The 18,175-nt window shown below is 41.5% G+C and overlaps 1 protein-coding gene across 3 annotated transcripts in view; it reads right to left on the reverse strand.

Annotated features, from left to right (window-relative positions):
* LOC134350557 (zinc finger protein 236-like) overlaps positions 1 to 10,603 on the reverse strand; it is a 160,240-nt gene extending 149,637 nt beyond the window's left edge. For all 3 annotated transcript variants that reach the window (XM_063055924.1, XM_063055915.1, XM_063055904.1), the window contains exon 1: positions 10,411 to 10,603. In XM_063055924.1, coding sequence (XP_062911994.1) covers positions 10,411 to 10,462 — 52 coding nt within the window. In that variant the 5' untranslated portion in view covers positions 10,463 to 10,603. The remainder of the gene's footprint in view (positions 1 to 10,410) is intronic.
* Positions 10,604 to 18,175: the final 7,572 nt, after the last annotated feature.

The raw sequence follows: 18,175 nt of genomic DNA on the forward strand, positions 1-18,175 counted from the left end.
CCTACAGCACAATACAGACCCTTTGGCCCACAAAGCTGTGCTGAACATGTCCTTACCTTAGAAATTACCTAAGGTTACCCATAGCCCTCTATTTTTTTTTTAAGCTCCATGTATCTACCCAGGAGACTCTTAAAAGACCCTATCGTATCCGCCTCCACCACTGTCGCCGGCAGCCCATTTCCACGCATTCACCACTCTCTGCGTAAAAAACCTACCCCTGACATCTCCTCTGTACCTACTTCCAAGCACCTTAAAACTGTGCCCTCTCGTGTTAGCCATTTCAGCCCCGGGAAAAAGCCTCTGACTATACACATGATCAATGCCTCATCATCTTATACACCTCTATCAGGTCGGCTCTCATCCTCCATCACTCCAAGGTTCATTCAACCTATTCTCATAAGGCATGCTCCCCAATCCAGGCAACATCCTTGTAAATCTCCTCGGCAACCTTTCTACAGTTTCCATATCTTTCATGTAGTGAGGTGACCAGAACTGAGAACAGTACTCCAAGAGGGGTCTGACCAGGGTCCTATAGAGCTGTAACCTCTCACTCAGTGTCAGCAAGACAAAAGGGCTGATTATTGATTACAGGAGCGGAAACCAGAGGTCCACAAGCCAGTCCTCATTTGGGGATTGAAGATGGAGAGGTTCAGTATCTTTATATTCTTTCGCAATATCATTTCAGGGAATCTGTCCTGGGACCAGGCTGTTCTTCGCACTTGGACCCGGGCCACGCCACAGCTATACGCTCTCATTCTGGACCCGAAGACACATTCCAGCCTGCATCGATTTAGGTGGATGGGCTCCAAAACTCCTCCACTAAGACTTCACTCTGCTTCGCTTCCTCCAACTCCATCTCTGATTCTCACTTAGTCTCAAAAAAGCCTTGATCTCGCTCCAACTCCATCTCACACCCATACGTCTCAACACTCGGATCAGCCTTCTTTCGTTCACTTCTTCATTGTTTGCAGTGATCGTTTACCACAATTTTCCATATAAGTGCTATTAATAGAGTATTTTGTATTTAGAGTAATAGAGTATTTAGCCAGATTCCAGAGAAAACACTGTGCATGAAAAAACATTTATCTTTTTAAATAACTATTTACCAATTGCCAACACTAATGCTTATGGCTTATGTTCACTGTTTAAGTTTAAAAAAAAGTTGCAAGAGGATACCAGTAGAACAAAGAAAAACACAGAGCTCAGAATGAGTCTATTCATTTGGACTTATACATGCCAACATTAGCTGCCCAAAGATGTCTGGTTTAGGTTCATTTCCACATTTGTCTCATTAAGGTCAAGGTTACTTCCTTGAAATTTCCAATTTCCCTTTTTCCAGAGACACTTTGCATGAAAAAATTTCTTTTCACACTGCCAGGTAACAGACACTCCTCCTTGCACCAAACCGACGATCAATGAGAGGAACGGTAGTTCTTACACCATTTTAATATACTGTGCAGATAAACATTGCATCGTGCAGGAAAAGTGAATAGCAAAGAAAAGTCATTTGGCCAATCTTAAATGCCTCTTTCCGATCCTGTGCATAGGTCAACCAGGTTTTATTTGAGTTTCCCCCAACTCTCCTCTCCCATCAGATTCCTTCAACAGCCTAACTTTTCTCACTTTACTCCCCCCCCCACCCGCCTTCTTTCCCCTTCACCTGGCTTCATGGATTAACTTCCAACTTGTACTCCTACCTCTCCTCTCCCACCATCTTCATCTGACTTTTCCCCCTTCCTTGCTAGTCCTAATGAAAGGTCTCAGTCCGAAACGTCAACTGTTTATTCCTCATCCTAGATGCTGCCTGACCTGGAGGTCCTCCAGCATTTTGTGTTATTCTGGATTTCCAGCATATTGTAGTACACACCAGCAAAATAGTTTTTTTCCAGTGAACCTGGTGAGTTTAAAAGAAGCAGGAAAGATTCAGACACTCCATACCACAGCTCTGACTGCTATCCCACCTACATTCCTGACCCCTCAGATTCCCAACCCTGGCTCTGGTTGCACAAGCAGCCCATTTTCTGGCTGTACACCCTGCTTACACACTGGACTAGCAGCTCACATTCCAGACCAATGGGATAGATGCTGAGTGAAAAAAAAGGATTTCTGAATAATTAGATGCCAGATTACTGGTCAAACTTTTAAAAATGTTTTCCTATTCTTCCTACCGGAATCATATTCCACATACCTTTCCTTGCCCCACATCTACATTGCTTTGCATATTCTCTACTGTTTACTCTCCATTTGCTTCTTCAATAAATTTTGATCTCATCATCCTTGTGCTAATCATAGCCTACCAACCTGAAAATGCCCATTAATTCTAACTTCCTTTACTGTCCTTTACTCAGTCACTCCACATCATTGCTTAGCTTCTTATGTGCCAGCTTACTGAACGTCTTCTGAAACTGCAGAAACCATGCACTGTTGGAACCCATTTCCCTTCCATAAACCTACATCAAATCTGCCTAGTGCTTTCAGTACAACCACATTGTACTTTCAGCATGATTGCTAAGTGATCAGATGAACCAATCGTTTCCTAATTCTCTTGCTATATTTCATATATTAATAGTTTCAATTCCTCACTATATTAGCAACAGAAGGAAGTCTTCCAAGTATGTTTCTTTCACAATGGAATACACATGTTAAATACTATATTTGTCTTTAAATCCTTATACTATTCATCTGCTATTTACCAATTAATCTGATTTTCTTCATGAGGAAGTTACTCCCAAGTACTCTCCAATCTAATGTAAAAATTCTATCATATAATGTTTACTCATCCCTGGGCAATAGCAGTATTATGACATTACTTTTTAATGTCGTCTTATTAACACAAGTTCGAAATAGCTGTCCTCATTGGTTCCACGGCATATGCCTTCCCAAGTTGTGACCACTCTTCACTTCTGCAGCTACAAGGTCCTTTATCATTGGATCAAGCCCAAGCACAAACACCACCCTCCCACCCATTCACATCCTTCTCTGAGCCCCAGTCCTATTATCTTTTTCAGTGCTAAACATCAAATGCACTGGAACAGTCTCCTACATTGTTCAGAGTGACTATATCCCTGTTACAGTTAAATCAGATCAATTATATCAGTAGATATTATTTTAAATGATTTTTGAAAGCAGGTTTCATTTTAACATCATAATTTTTCCAAATTTGACCTTCCTAATTAATGCATCATAAAATTCATCATCCTTTCCTGATACAGAATTATTTATTACCAAACTGCTCCTTTAGCTACAAATTTTCATATTAAACTCCCCTTTGTCTCCAAAGTAAAAAGATTAATGAAATAGTTATCAACTGCTTCTGTCTCTCCAGGTAATCCGAGACAGCTTCAATGACGTTGAGATCGGGATTCTGTGGAAGCCATACCATCTGAAACCATATATTTAAGAAATTAGGATGCACAAGACCTTCGTATAGTACTTTATCTCTGATATTACTTAGCCACACATTAATATCAGTTATGCAAGCTTTTCTAATAATATCATGCAGTTTTCTTGCTGCTGCCATCAGGTAGAAGGTACAAGTGCCTCAGGACTTGCACCACCAAGTTCAAGAACAGTTACTACCCCTCAGCCATCAGGCTCTTGAACAAAAGGGGATAACTACACTCATTCTACTTCTGGTGTTCCCACAACAGATGGTCTCACTTTAAGGACTTTTCAGCTTGTTATTTCATGCTCTTTCATTTCATGTTACTTCATACTAGTTATTTATTGCTATTAATTTATTTTTGCCTTTGCATAGTTTGTTGTTCATTGATCCTGTTTCAGTTACTGTTTTATAGATTTCCTAAGTATGCCTGCAGGAAAAGAATCTCAGGGTTACATGTGGTGACATGTATATACATTGATAATAAATTTTACTTTTGATCTTTAGAAGTTTGCTTTCATTACAGCTATAAATGTAAGAGAACACTGATACTCAAGCTGCATTATCCATCAAGGTATCACTTGATCTCCTCTTGTATGTCAAAGAAACAAAGGAGAAAGAATTTCTGATCCTTTTTTTGCCCCAAATGAGGAAAAGAAAACTTTGCTGGATCCAGAAGGGAATTAGTGCCTTGAAAAAGTATTCAGCCCCCACAACTATTTTCACATTTTATTGTTTCACCTTCTAAATTTACATATTAAAGTAGGAATTTTTGAGCTAATCTATAAAAGATTGCACATCATGTTAAATGCCCCTCTAAACTTAGTCGCCGGAAAAGAATGACACTTGTAAGAGAGGGTACTGTGATGCCAACAGTCTCTCTAAGTGAGCTACGGAAGTCAGTGGCTGCAACTAGAGGTGAAGATCATGGCTCTATAATCTCTAAGGCCTTGCAAAAATGGCAATTAATCTAAGAGTGGCAAGGAGGAAGCTCTGACTCAAAAAATACACATCCTTGCCTATATAAACTTTGTGAAGTATCACCAAGATACTGTAAAGATGTGAAAAATGAGACTAAAGTGAAACATTTTGGCCTGAACACTAAGCAGTAAATGTATTCCGGCTCTGCACCATTGCCTAGGTCAGATAGGTCTTCCTCAGATGTGAAGTAAAGTTGAGGCAATAAGGACTAAACTCACCAGAGTGTAGAAGAATAGTAAGTGATTTTATTGAAAAATATTTTGAAGGAAGTCAACAGAATGGATGCTGAAAGGATGTTGCCTCTAATGGGGGTATAGTTGCAGAACAAAGGATTGGCATTTAAGAAGCACAGAAGGAATTTATTTCTCAGAGGATCATGATTCTTTGTTATTCTCTGTCCCAGAGGGACATGAAGATGCAGTCATGAAAATATTCAAAGGTGAGACTGACAGATATTTGAACTACAATGGAGTCGAGGCCAAGTTTGGATCAGCCATGATCTTAGACATAGTGCAGCTAGCTTGAGGACCAACAGAACTACTTCTGTTCCTTCTGATCTTCTGCACAGTACTACGAAATTATCAAATCACATAGCATTCTTTTTGAATAAACAGAGAAAATAACATGCACTCCCTTGAAGGACATTTTTATAGAAAGATGCTGCATCAGCACTTGGTAACACTAATACTTTTAGAAAGACAGTCTTTAAAAGATATAGTGAACATGAAACTACACATCTCTTAATTGTTATTCTATCACTGATATATTAGCATAGGAGAAGGCCAAAAAGTAAGTTACAATAGCATATAAAAATTCTCCCAAAACTTGCAAGCCCTGATAAAAAATACACAAAGAATGTGATTGGGCCATACAATGTTGGGCTCCTTACATGGCATACAATGTTTTCCTGTAAAACATTGTACCATAACCACCACTTTAACTACTTTAAAACTTCAGTTCATTGCAAATACAAGGATACAAGAAATGGCATATTTAGCCTATTCCGCCCTTCAAGTCTGTTCTCCACCATTCAATAAAATGATGGATGCTTAATCTTGAACTCTGCTTCAATTTAGAATCAGTCATTTGCATGGAAATGGCCTATTCAGCCCACCAAATCTATGCCAATCAGTGGGCACCTAATAATCACATCTTCCAACACTTTGCCCAAAGTCTAAATACTTCAAGTTTTCTAGAAACATACTTTTTAAATGCTGTCAGTAATTCTTTCTCCAATCACTATCTCAGGCAGTCCATTCCAATTACTCACCAACTTCTGGGCCGAAAAAAAAATTCCCATCAAATCTCTTACCCCTCACACTAAAATCCATGTCCTCTAGTTTTATTCACTTCTGATATAGGGAAACGTTTACTGCAGTCTACCCCATCTATATGCCTTGTAATTTTATATACCTCAACTATGTCCCCTCTTAACCTCCTCTGCTCCAAGGAAAACTAGATTCTCCAGTCTCCATTCACAACTGAAACATTCCACCCAGGCAACACACCAGTGAATCCCCTGCACTCTATCTAGCACTATATAATGTCAGTTCCTCATAATCCTTGACTCTCCTAAAGAGCAAATATCCTATCGTGTTCTTGATTACGTTCAGCCCACAGAATTTTCTGGGTGTAAATAATTCCAAAGGTTCACAACCCTCAAAGGAAATTCATCTTAAATGGGCAATTCCTTTATTCTGAAGTTTCCTAGAACTCTTGAAATTTTCTGTCAGGACCCTTGTCTACTTCAAACAAGTTAATAAAAATACACTAAATGACAAAAACCTCCAATTAAAAAAAAATCCAAGCAAGGACAGAGAATTCACATTTCAGTTGTTAATTGTTAACTAGGGTTGGCATGTTAGTGTAGTGGTTAGCACAACATTTTACAGTGCAGGCGCCCCGGGATTCAATTCCCACAGCTGCCTGTAAGGAGTTTGTATGTTCTCCCCGTGACCACATGGGTTTCCTTTGGGTGTTTTGATTTCCTCCCAAAGTCCAAAAACTTACTGATTAGTAGGTTAATTAGTCATTAAAATTATCCCATGACTAGGCTAGGATTAAATTGGGGGATTGCTGGGCATGTGGCTTGAAGAGCCTATTCTGCGCTGTATCTCAATAAATAAATAAACAAACAAACAAACCAACCTTGTGCCAGAATGGAAATAGTTCTATTGAAAGGTAACCATGCTTTAACCAAATCAAATAAAACCTAGTTTTCTTATTGTATCTGAGTAAAGATTCAAGATTAAGAAAAAGTTAATATTCAACAAAAGCAGGTTTAACATAATTTTTGTTGATTGCCATTCACACAAAGCACTAACTTGAGAAAGCTAAGACATTTCTTCTGACCAATCCTTCTTCCAACATTGTTAAAGTTTATTTAATTGCACATGAACCAGAATACAATGTTCCAAAAACAAATATACAATTTTAAAGACCTATACTGACAACCCAAGCTTTACAGCCATTTAAGTTACTGAAATTTGCCTTTTCAGAATTCTTAAATCATTACCTAGGAATTTGAAATACAGATTAAAATTCATTCTTATAATAATTTATGTGAAAAGCAGATAAGTCAACAAAAAAGTTATGCTTTTTTCAAACTGCTTTTCTTGATGCAGGCACAGATTTCAATTTGGCAGTACTGAAAACCATGATATGTTCTGTTTTTCAAGAACGAATCTACACTTCCAAACCCATAACAAGGAATCACTTGTATAAAACAGCTTTAAGATACAAAAGGAAATCCTTGCTACTTTCTCTTTTCTACGGTTGTATGGATTTCTTCTTCGCAACACACACAAAATGCTGGAGGAACTCAGGCAGCCAGGCAGCATCTAGAAAAAGAGTGCAGTCGACCTTTCTGGCCGAAACCCTTTTGTGAGTGTTCTCTTTTCCTACGTGCTGCCTGGCCTGCTAAGTTCCTCCAGTATTTTGTGTGTGTTGCTTGGATTTCCAGCATCTGCAGATTTTCTCATGTTTGTGAATGGATCCCTTATCAGCTTATTTTTCCAGGGAATTTTAAAATAATTTGCATTCAAAGTACTGTAATAGTCAACAAACTTCTAACCATAGCAGGGGAATTAAGGGTTATGGGGAAAAGGCGGGTAAATGGAGCTGAGTTTACAGTCAGATCAGCCATGATCTTATTGAATGGCCGGGCAGGCTCAATGGGCCGGATGGCCTACTGTTGCTCCTATTTCTTATGTTATCACAGATCACAGGAAAAATATTTGCATCACACCTAAAGAAACAATCCTTAGTCAAATAAAAGGAAGTAAAGATTTGGTAAAATGGATGATAATTTTTCAAATAATAAGACCATAAGACATGAGAGCAAAATTAGACCATTTGGTCCATTGAGTCTACTTTGCCATTTCATCATGGCTGATCCATTTTTCCTCTCAACCCGAATCTCCTGCCTTTTCCCCTTATCCCTTCATGCCCTGACCAATCAAGAATCTATCAACATCTGCCTTAAATATACATGCAGACTTAGCCTCCATGACTACCTGTAGCAACAATTTTCAGAGATTCACCACTCTCCGGTGAAAGAAATTCCTCATCTCCATTCTAAAAGGACGCCCCTCTATTCTGAGGCTATCTCCTCTGGTCTTAGACTCTCCCACCATAGGATATCTCCTCTCCACATTCATTCTATCAAAGCCTTTCACTGGGGTTCAAATGGGGTCACCCTTCAATCTTCTGAATTCCAGTGAATACAGGCCCAGAGCCATCAAACACTCTTCATATGACAAACCTTTCAAACCTGGAATCATTTTTGTGAACCTCTTTTGAATCCAATCCAGTTTCAGCATATCCTTTCTAAGGGGCACAAAACTGCTCACAATACTCCAAGTGAGGTCTCACCAGTGCTTTATAAAGTCTCAACATTACATCAGCATTATAATGTACTAAAACAGCGTGCTGAAGAAAACCAGTCAGAGCAGCCAATGCAGCATCCTTTTCCCAAATCTCAGCGGTAAGTATGTATATAAACAAATAAAGTGGGCAAGAGATTAAGTCGAGGATCTAGCTGCTCATTCAGCTGAGCCTAAAAGCAAGTTAAATTGTGTACCATAAAAGGCATTTTGGAAATGCAAGCCTTTCACAGAAAAGAATCCAGTTACTAACAAGTGACAAGCACCAGTTTCTCTGGAAATGATTCAGATCAAATTCAGTGAGGAGGCATCACCAACACTTCAAGAGTGAAACCAGTCTGTATACAGCAAAAGTTACCCCCAATCTGTCAGGTAATCCACCTTATATACTGTAAATAGTTTTACAATATGTGAGTGTATCTAGTTTGTATGTAAAGAAAAGCACAAGCCCAGCTTATACATAGCAAAAATTCTCCGGTCACTGAGTGAATCCAATTTGCTTAGTGAAGGGCAGCAGTCTAACTGGGAATCCAGTTTGCATGCAATAAGGGGCGTGAAAATTTGGGTGAATCCACATTTGTACAGAGTGCGAGATATGAGTCTATAAATGAGCACATCCCACACTGGTCACTCAAGAAAAACCCATCAATCACCTGTAATCTCACTTGAGGCAGACCCTGCATGTCCCAAGGATACCACCAGCCACCTCAGAACCAGCAAAACCAGACAGGAAAACAAGTCATCATTTACTACGCAATTCTGGTTGTGAAGAAAATTACAGCAGTTACCAACTACAAAACTGTAAAGTTCTTTGGAATAATTTGAATGACACCCTTGTCTAAGTGGTACCAATTTTTTTTACTGCAACGATTACATGCTTTGAGTGTATCAGATGTGTCATCATCTTTTTAGGCAATCTGTCAGGATTGAAGATAACTTGCTTACATTCTGGTTTTGTGGGTTCAGAAGCCAAGGGAGGAACCACAGAGTCTTGTCACAAAAGAGGAGATAATGCCTCATGGGTAAGGGAGTGGATTGGTTGGACGGAAATTTTACCATTTCCATTGCTTATGCAGGCCCTCGCTGTATGCTCCAGATACATGGAGTCTCAATAATATCCCAATTCTGCTTCAATTTCAAACAGTCATGGGTTCCCAAAAATCAGTGACGTTGCATTTCGTTCAAGGTTTTGAGTACATCCTTGCATAGTTTCCTCCATCTGTCCGATAACCTCTTCCCAACAGCTCTGCTCCACATAAACACACAATATTGCAAACGATATTCTAATTTACATGCTTTTAAAATCTGGACTGTTCACAGAAAGCAATACAACGTACTAGAAATTTATAACTAAAATTATCTCTGGAGAAGCCTTGTTACAGTCAGTCACATAGAACAGGACACGGAAGACTAGACTACCAAACAATCTATCTAGTATAGGGTTAAAAAAAAACTGAGTTAATACAGAATGATAAAGACTAGTCTGTGAATAAATCACGATAAAATACTAAGTGAGTCCTGCTTACACAGTGAAGCACTGTGGCTTGCAGTGAAAGTCTCTACCGTTTGGGAGCAAATCCAGTTCGAGGAGTGGATCCAATTTGAGCAGTGAAACCCCTACAGTCTAGAAATGCTACAATTTGAGGAGTAAATCCAGTTTAAGGGATCAAACCCCTAATCTGGCAGGGTATCCAATTTGAGTAGATCCCCCAGTTTGGGAGCAAATCCTGTCTGAGTAATTGATCCTCCTCCTCTGTATCCAGTTTGATGAGCGGATCCATTGCAGAGCTCAGTGAGAGCTCATCGCTGACTCGGGGGTGGTGGGGGTCAGGGCAACCGTGCCTGCAGACTCCCTCCCTCCCCTGTACCAGGCCGCCTACATCCCCCTCCTCCCGAGAATTAACCCTCACAAATATAGGGGGCAGACTAAGGCCTGATGACAGAGCACCAGGGCCAAGCAGACCGACGCGATGTCGGGCTGCTTCCCGAGTGCAGGCGGACGGCCGAGCGCGGCAGAGCCCGAGCCTGAGCCGGCGGGCCTAGGGCTCGGCCGTATCCCTGCGCCCGCCGCCCGCCCTCCCCGCCGAGATCCGGGACTACATGCCACCCAGTAGTCCCGGCCCCGGCCCAGCCTTCCCCCCGGGGTTCCCGCCGCCCGCTCACCTGCCGCCTCCGGGTCCCGCGCCGCTGTTTTCGGGGGTCGGCCTCGCGGCATTATTATTTTTTTTGGTTCTCGGATCTACTTTAGTGAGAGCGCGCGCGGGGCGGCGCCGGGGGCGCGCACGGCAGTGGGGGCGGAGCGAGATCAAGACGGCGGCGGAAGGCGGCCCGGGCCTGGCGGGAGGGAGAAGGGGAATAAGGTCGCTGCCGCTCTTTATAAGTGGGGTGTAATTTGAGGGGAGAAGAACAAGTGGTTATAAGGGAGTTGGGTTGAGGCCCCGATTGGGGTGGTTAATGAAAATGGTTCGGTGGAGGGGGATAGATGGTGTGGCTGTAGGTACCTGGGAAAGAGTGGGTCCCTTTGGTCTTTATGTTTGAAGCTGGGTATGTGGGCAAAGTCCTAAATGTATTCAATAAGGAGAAGGATATGGAAGATACTCAGTTCCAGTAGGGATAAGTGGATAATCTGGAGCAGGTCAGTAAGAAGGAAGTAGTTTTAAATAGATAGATATTTTTTAAGGTGATAACTAAGAAGATTGATGAAGGGAGAATGGTAGATAGTGTATGTGTAGACTGAAGTAAGGTATTTGGCAAGGTCTGTATGAAAGGTTGGTTAGAGAAACATGGTATCCAAAATGAACTGGATACCATTCAATGCTGGCATGATGATAATAGCAGAGGATGGTGGTAGAAGAATGCCTTTCTGTGACCAGTGGTGTACCCCAGAGATTGGGTGTTGAGACCCTTGTTATTTATGATTATAGGACATAAAATGGTGCAGTACAGTATAGGCTCTTCCACCCACAATAATTTGCTGACCTATTTGATAATCAATCTAACTCTTCCTACATCACCTCCATTTTTCTTTCATCCCCATCTAAGAATCTCTTATAGTCTCTAATGTGCCATCATGCCTGGCAGAGTTCCATACATTCATCACACTGTGTAAAATAAAATGGCCCTGACATCCCCTGATAGAGGGTCTCAGCCAAAACCAGCAACTGTTTATTCCCCTCCACAGGTGCTGCTTGACCTGCTGTTCCTCCAGCATTTTGGCATTTTAGTTAGAGACACAGCTCAGAATTTCCCCTTCAAACTGCTCCACCCAGCAATTCCTGATTTAAGCCTTGCCTAATCATGGAACAATTTAGGATGATAAAGTAACCTACTAACTGGTATGTCTGGACTGTGTAAGGAGTCTTGAGGACCCAGAAAAAAAAGCACAATTCCATGGGGAGAACTTCAAACTCCTTACAGATAATGTTGGAAATGAACTCTAATGGCAAGAGCTGTAATAGCATTGTGCTAACCACTATGCTTCAACGGCGCCCAGTTTTGTGTGTGTGTGTGTTAGTCTGGATTTTCAACATTTGAAGAATCTCTTGTGTTTCTTAAAATTGTTTTATGCATTTTCCCCAATCATCTTTAAATTATTCCTCCTCATGTTAGCCTGGGAGCCTCTGGCTGTCCACTCTATCTATCCCCCTTAGCATCTTATATGTCTCTATCAAGTAACTTCTCAACTTCCTTTGCTCTAAAGAGAATAGCTCTAGTTCAGTCAACTTGTCCTCATAAGACATGATCTCTAATCTAAACAGTAACCTGGTAAATCTCATCTGAACCCTCTATAAAGCTTCCACATCCTTCCTATAGTGAGGGGATCAGAACCGGACACAATACTCCAAGGGTGGTCTAACCAGGGTTTTACAGAGCAGCAGTGTGACCATGAACTCAATCCCCCAACTTATGAAGACCACCGTATGTTAACCACCTTATCAACTTGCACAGCTTCTCTGAGGGATCTATGGTCACGGATGCCAAGATCCCTCTGTTCCTCCATGTTGCTAAGAATCCTGCCATTAACCCTGTATTCTGCCTTCAAGTTCGACTTTCCAAAGTGTATTATACTTTATACTTTCTTTATTGTCGCCAAACAATTGATACTAGAACGTACAATCATCATAGCGATATTTGATTCTGTGCTTCTCGCTCCCTGGATTACAAATCAATAGTAAATATTAAAAATTTAAATTATAAATCATAAATGGAAAATAGAAAAATGGAAAGTAAGGTAGTGCAAAAAAAACTGAGAGGCAAGTCCGGATATTTGGAGGGTACGGCCCGGATCTGGGTCAGGATCCATTCAGCAGTCTTATCACAGTTGGAAAGAAGCTGTTCCCAAATCTAGCCGTACAAGTCTTCAAGCTCCTGAGCCTTCTCCCAGAGGGAAGAGAGATGAAAAGTGTGTTGGCTGGGTGGGTCATGTCCTTGATTATCCTGGCAGCACTGCTCTGACAGCATGCGATGTAAAGTGAGTCCAAGGATGGAAGATTGGTTAGTGTGATGTGCTGCACCATGTTCACAATCTTCTGGAGCTTCTTCCGTTCTTGGACAGGACAACTTCCATACCAGGTTGTGATGCACCCTAGAAGAATGCTTTCTACAGTGCATCTATAAAAATTAGTGAGGGTTTTAGGGGACAGGCCAAATTTCTTTAGTTTTCTCAGGAAGTAAAGGTGCAGGTGGGCCTTCTTGGCAGTGGACTCTGCTTGGTTGGACCAAGTCAGGTCATTCGTGAATTTGACCCCGAGGAACTTAAAGCTTTTGACCTGTTCCACTTGCGCATCACCGATGTAGATTGGGTCATGCAGTCCGCTACTCCTTCTGAAGTCCACAACCAATTCCTTCGACACACATCAAAGTTGCTGGGGGAATGCAGCAGGCCAGGCAGCATCTCTAGGAAGAGGTACAGTCGACGTTTTGGGCTGAGACCCTTCGTCAGGACTAACTGAAAGAAGAGCTGGTAAGAGATTTGAAAGGGGGAAGGGGAGGGGGATCTCTTACTAGATCTTGGATCTCCCCCTCCCCCTCCCACTTTCAAATCTCTTATTAGCTCTTCTTTCAGTTGGGCCTGACGATGGGTCTCGGCCCAAAACGTCGACTGTACCCCTTTCTAGAGATGCTGCGTTCACCAGCAACTTTGATGTGTGTTGCTTGAATTTCCAGCTTCTGCAGATTTCCTCGTGTTTGCGTTTTTAAAAACCAATTCCTTCAGCTTGCTGACGTTGAGGGATAGGTTGTTGTCTTTGCACCATGCCACCAGGTTCTTAATTTCCTCTCTGTACTCAAACTCATCATTACCCAAGATACGGCCTACAATTTTTGTGTCATCAGCAAACTTATATATTGAGTTTGATGGAAACTTGGCTACACAATCATGGGTGTACAGTGAGTACAGCAGGGGGCTGAGTGCACAGCCTTGTGGGGCACTGCTGCTCAGAGTGATTGCAGAGGAGAGCTTGTCCCCTATTTTTACAGCCTGGGTCCTGTCTGTGAGGAAGTTGAAGATCCAGCTGCAGATCTGAGTGCTAAGGCCCAGGTTCTAGAGCTTAGGAATCAGTTTATTTGGAATGATGGTATTAAAGGCAGAGCTGTAGTCAATGAAAAGGAGCCTTACGTATGCGTCTTTATTCTCCAGGTGTTTCTACGGAGGAATGTAGGGCCAGAGAGATGGCATATGCCGTTGACCTGTTGTTTCTGTAGGCGAATTGCAAAGCATCGAGGTTGACCGGTAGGCCGTGGCTGATGTGTGCCATAACCAATTGCTCGAAGCACTTCATAGCAATTGATGTCAGAGCCACAAGTCGATAGTCATTCAGGCATGCCACCTCGCTCTTCTTCGGCACTGGGATTATCGTTGCCTTCTTAAAACACGAGGGGATCTTAGACTGAAGCAAGGAGCATTTGAAGATGTCAGCAAACATGCACAGGCCCAGAGAACCTGTCCCGGGACGCCATCTGGGCCCGTCGCCTTCATTGGATTTATCCTTACATTTTTCAAGGTTGTTGTTTTGAGGCAGCAGTACAGTACAACAAAGTAAAATTACTTACAAAATAAAGTTTTTAAAAATTGCAAAAAAGGAGTAATAAAGTAGTGTTCGTGGACTGTTTGGAAAACTGATGGCGAAAGGGAAGAAACTATTTCTGAATCATTGAGTGTGGATCTTCAGGCTTCTGCACTTTCCCCTGATGGCAGTGACATGTCCCAGAGGGTTCCACCTTCTTGAAGCTCCAACTCTTGAAGATATCCTCAATGGTGGGGAAGGATGTGCCCGTGATGGAGCTGGATGAGTCTACAACCCTCTGTAGTCTCTTGTGATCCTGTGCATTAGAGCCTACAGACCAGGCTGTGATGCGGCCAGTCAGACTGCTCTCCACCAGAATCCTAATAACTTGGATTCAAAGTGCAAAGTGGTGGATTTTGGGAAATGGAGTCAGAAATGTACTATTAATGGTAGGGCACTAGGAATGTGATGAACATGGTGATATTGGGGTTCAAGTCTAGTTCACTAAAAGTAACAACACAGCTAGATAAGGTCGTGAAGAGAGGATATAGTATGCTTGCCCTCATAGCACAGACATTGGATATAAAAGTTAGAGGATTCTGTTGCAACTGTATAAAGCACTGCTTCAGTCACTCATGGAGTATTATGTGCAAGTGTAGCCACTACACAGAAAGGATGTGGTTGCGCTGGGCAAGTGCAAAGGGGATTCACGAGGATGTTGCCTGAACTGGAGGCCATTAGTAATGGGAGAGACTAGAAAAGCTGGGCTTGAATTTCCTGGAGTGAAGAAAGCTGAGGTGACCTCATCAAGGCAGATAAAATTATAAGAAAAGAGATGACATTGATAGACAAAATTCTTTTCCCTAAGGTGCAGGTATCAGAAACGAGGGAATCAATCTAAGGCACATGAGAAACGTTTTACAAGGGATCAGAGGGGAAAGTTTTTAATTACACACAGAATGATTGATATCTGGAACTTGCTGCCAGAGGAAATGATGGAATCAGATACCATCACTGCATTTAAGGGAGATTTTGGCAGGTACCTAAAAAGGCACAGCATAGAAGCATACAAACCTAACGAGGTAATAGGATAATGCAGATGAAAGACAAAGTTTGACAGTAGGGCCTATTTCTATGCTGTACAACTTTGACTGTATTGGGGGGGGGAGGAGGGTGAATACTGTGGGGAAACTGGACTGGACAGATACTATTAACCATGGGACTGTAGTGGCTTCTGTTTAGTCTGAGCAGGACAGTATGCTGATAAGGTGTATCAGGGATGGAGGAGTTGGAAGAAGAAGATGTTTGAATCTGGGGAAAAAATTATCGTAGGGGCTGGAAGATGAGAAGGTTTAGGATGGAGTAATAATACTGAGAGTAATGTACAAATGCTGAAAAAGCTATATATACAGTGTATGCCTGTGACGATAAACTTGAACTGGAGTTGGAGGAGTTAGAAGGAAAGGGGAGTCCAGAGAAGACCACTTCTTGTGAGCAAATTTGGAAGAGGGCGTCAAAATAACAAGCAGAACCTGATTAGACTGAGGTAGGTAGATTCTTGGTTATCAACTGTTTAGAAGTTTATCATGAGTACACAGCAATGTGAAGTTGAGGCTGCAATCAGATCAGCCATGGATTTATGAAATGGAGAGTGAGCTTGAATGAAGTGACCTATACCTTCAGATTTTTTTTTGGTACATTAAGTTATATTGGTGATCCTCAACAAGTTGAACAACATCCCTGGAGAGAGAAATGGGATGTTTTTAGACTAATAACCTTTTGATCAAATTCACTTGAGGTTATGATTGGCATGTATTGGCTATCCTCATCACCCTAGAGAAGATAAAGATGGGTCACCATGAATTTCTTTACTCTGTGTATTAGTGAAGGCACTCTCTCAATGTTAACGAAGGAGTTATGATGAAGAAACAAAGATCTGCAGCTAGTTGCATTCCCCTGCATCTGTTACCCTTAACCTTGGTTACAAAGGTTCCAGGTTTGGGGAATGCTCTTGAACAAGGGTTCCCAACCTGGAGTCCATAGACTCCTTGGTTAATGGTATGGGTCCATGCATAAAAAAAAATTGGGAATCCATGCTCTGGAAGAAGCCACATAGAACAGTACAGCACAGGAACATTTCCTTCGGCCCACAGTTTAAGTCCAGGTTAGTAAGTGCATTGATCATTGTGGTCAGTAGTCATTGTGGACACCCAGTGAAGTAAGTGAATCTTTAGAGTTTGGATAGAGTACCTGAACCATTAACTCTTTCTTTCTTTGCCTGTCAGTTGTTTCCCTGCATCATTGTCACATGTACTGAGGTACAGGGAAAAGCTTTGTTTTGCGTGCCTTCAATGCAAATCGTTTCATCACATTAGTGCATTAAGGTAGTACAAGGCAAAACAATAACAATGCAGACTGAAGTGTTATATTTGCAGAGAAGATGCAGTGCAGGCAAACAGTAAGACACAAGGGCATGACAAGATAGATTGTGAGATCAAGAATCCATGTTATCATTCAAGCAGTCTATTCAATCGTCTTACAAAAGTGGGAGCTATGTGGTTTCAGGGCCTTTGTATCTTCTGCCTACTGAGAGGGGAGAGAGGAGAGAATACGTAATGTGGGACAGGTCTTTGATCATGTTGGCTCATGCAATTATTCTTTAACATGCTTAGCTATTCAACCAGTTGAATGACATCATAACTAGTAGACACCAGGAATGCTTTAGAATTAATGTCTGGCAGCAGCAAACAGTAGTAAAGAAGGTCAAGTTCAATTGATCTTGTGAGAGAGAACAGGTTACAGGGAAATAGGGAATAGAAATGTCATGAGATCCGACATAGATTCTATGGCTGAATGGTGTCCTAAGGAAAAAAAGCTGAAATATACTTCCATAAGTAAGTATCGTGCTGCCTTATAGGCAATCTCCATTCCAGTCCAAATGAAGGGTCTTGAGCTAAAATGCTGACTGTTCATTTCCCTCCATAGATAATGCCTGACTTATGTTCCTCCAGTGCTTTGCACGTTGCTCCATATTCTAGCATCTGTGGTCTTTGGTGACTCCAATCTCTATTAAATGCTTGGTTGGCAGGAATGATCGACAAAGAGACATCAGATATAAGGTTCCAAAGAGAAAATAGCATGCTGTTTTGAGAATGAACAAAATAATGCACTTTAGCTGTTCACTGTTAAAAATAAACTAATGAATACAACAGTAGATGCAAGTCAACCACTCAAAAAATGTGTCATTGCCTTGCTGCTTCCTGACAAGTCACTTGTGTGTAATTATCCAGGTTTAAATGTGGAAATACCCTAAATCTTATGCCCTATTCTTAGTTCAGCAGATCAGCATTAGGAATGAATGCCAACTGTGTGTTGAAAGGACACATCGGGACATTTACACTGGACTGCAGTTATCAGTTAAGCCGAAATTATAAATGCTGTTGCTATCTGTTTCTTTTCTAGTTTTATCATTGGCACACAACTTTGCCAAAATTGCAGACAGATCACCTTTCCTCAGCTAAATAAAAATGGTTATGCACGAAGTATTTTCAGCACAGCAAATGACCCACTTAACCTAGTACGTTGATTATGATCTGTGAGCTCCTATCTTTTTCCTAACCTTATCAAAGCATTCCCCTATTCCACATTCTCTTTAAAATCAGAAATACTATTTTAAAATGCGTTTAGAGTTCAAATTTCTCGTGTAAATAATAAACGACTGTAGTCCCAACTCTGCTGTGGAGCAACACTTACTGATCCTTTGAACAACCTCACCAACCTTCTCCTCACTTCACCACCAACACATTTTTTTTATCTGTGTCCTGCAGCCAGCGAGTTAGCCACTTTGCTACTCATTTCCAACACCCCTAACCCCCCACACAAGTTTATATAGCCTGACCTTGTCCACCATACAGCATTTTATC

The sequence above is a fragment of the Mobula hypostoma genome, chromosome 1 (assembly GCF_963921235.1).
Source record: "Mobula hypostoma chromosome 1, sMobHyp1.1, whole genome shotgun sequence".
Taxonomy (NCBI): domain Eukaryota; kingdom Metazoa; phylum Chordata; class Chondrichthyes; order Myliobatiformes; family Myliobatidae; genus Mobula; species Mobula hypostoma.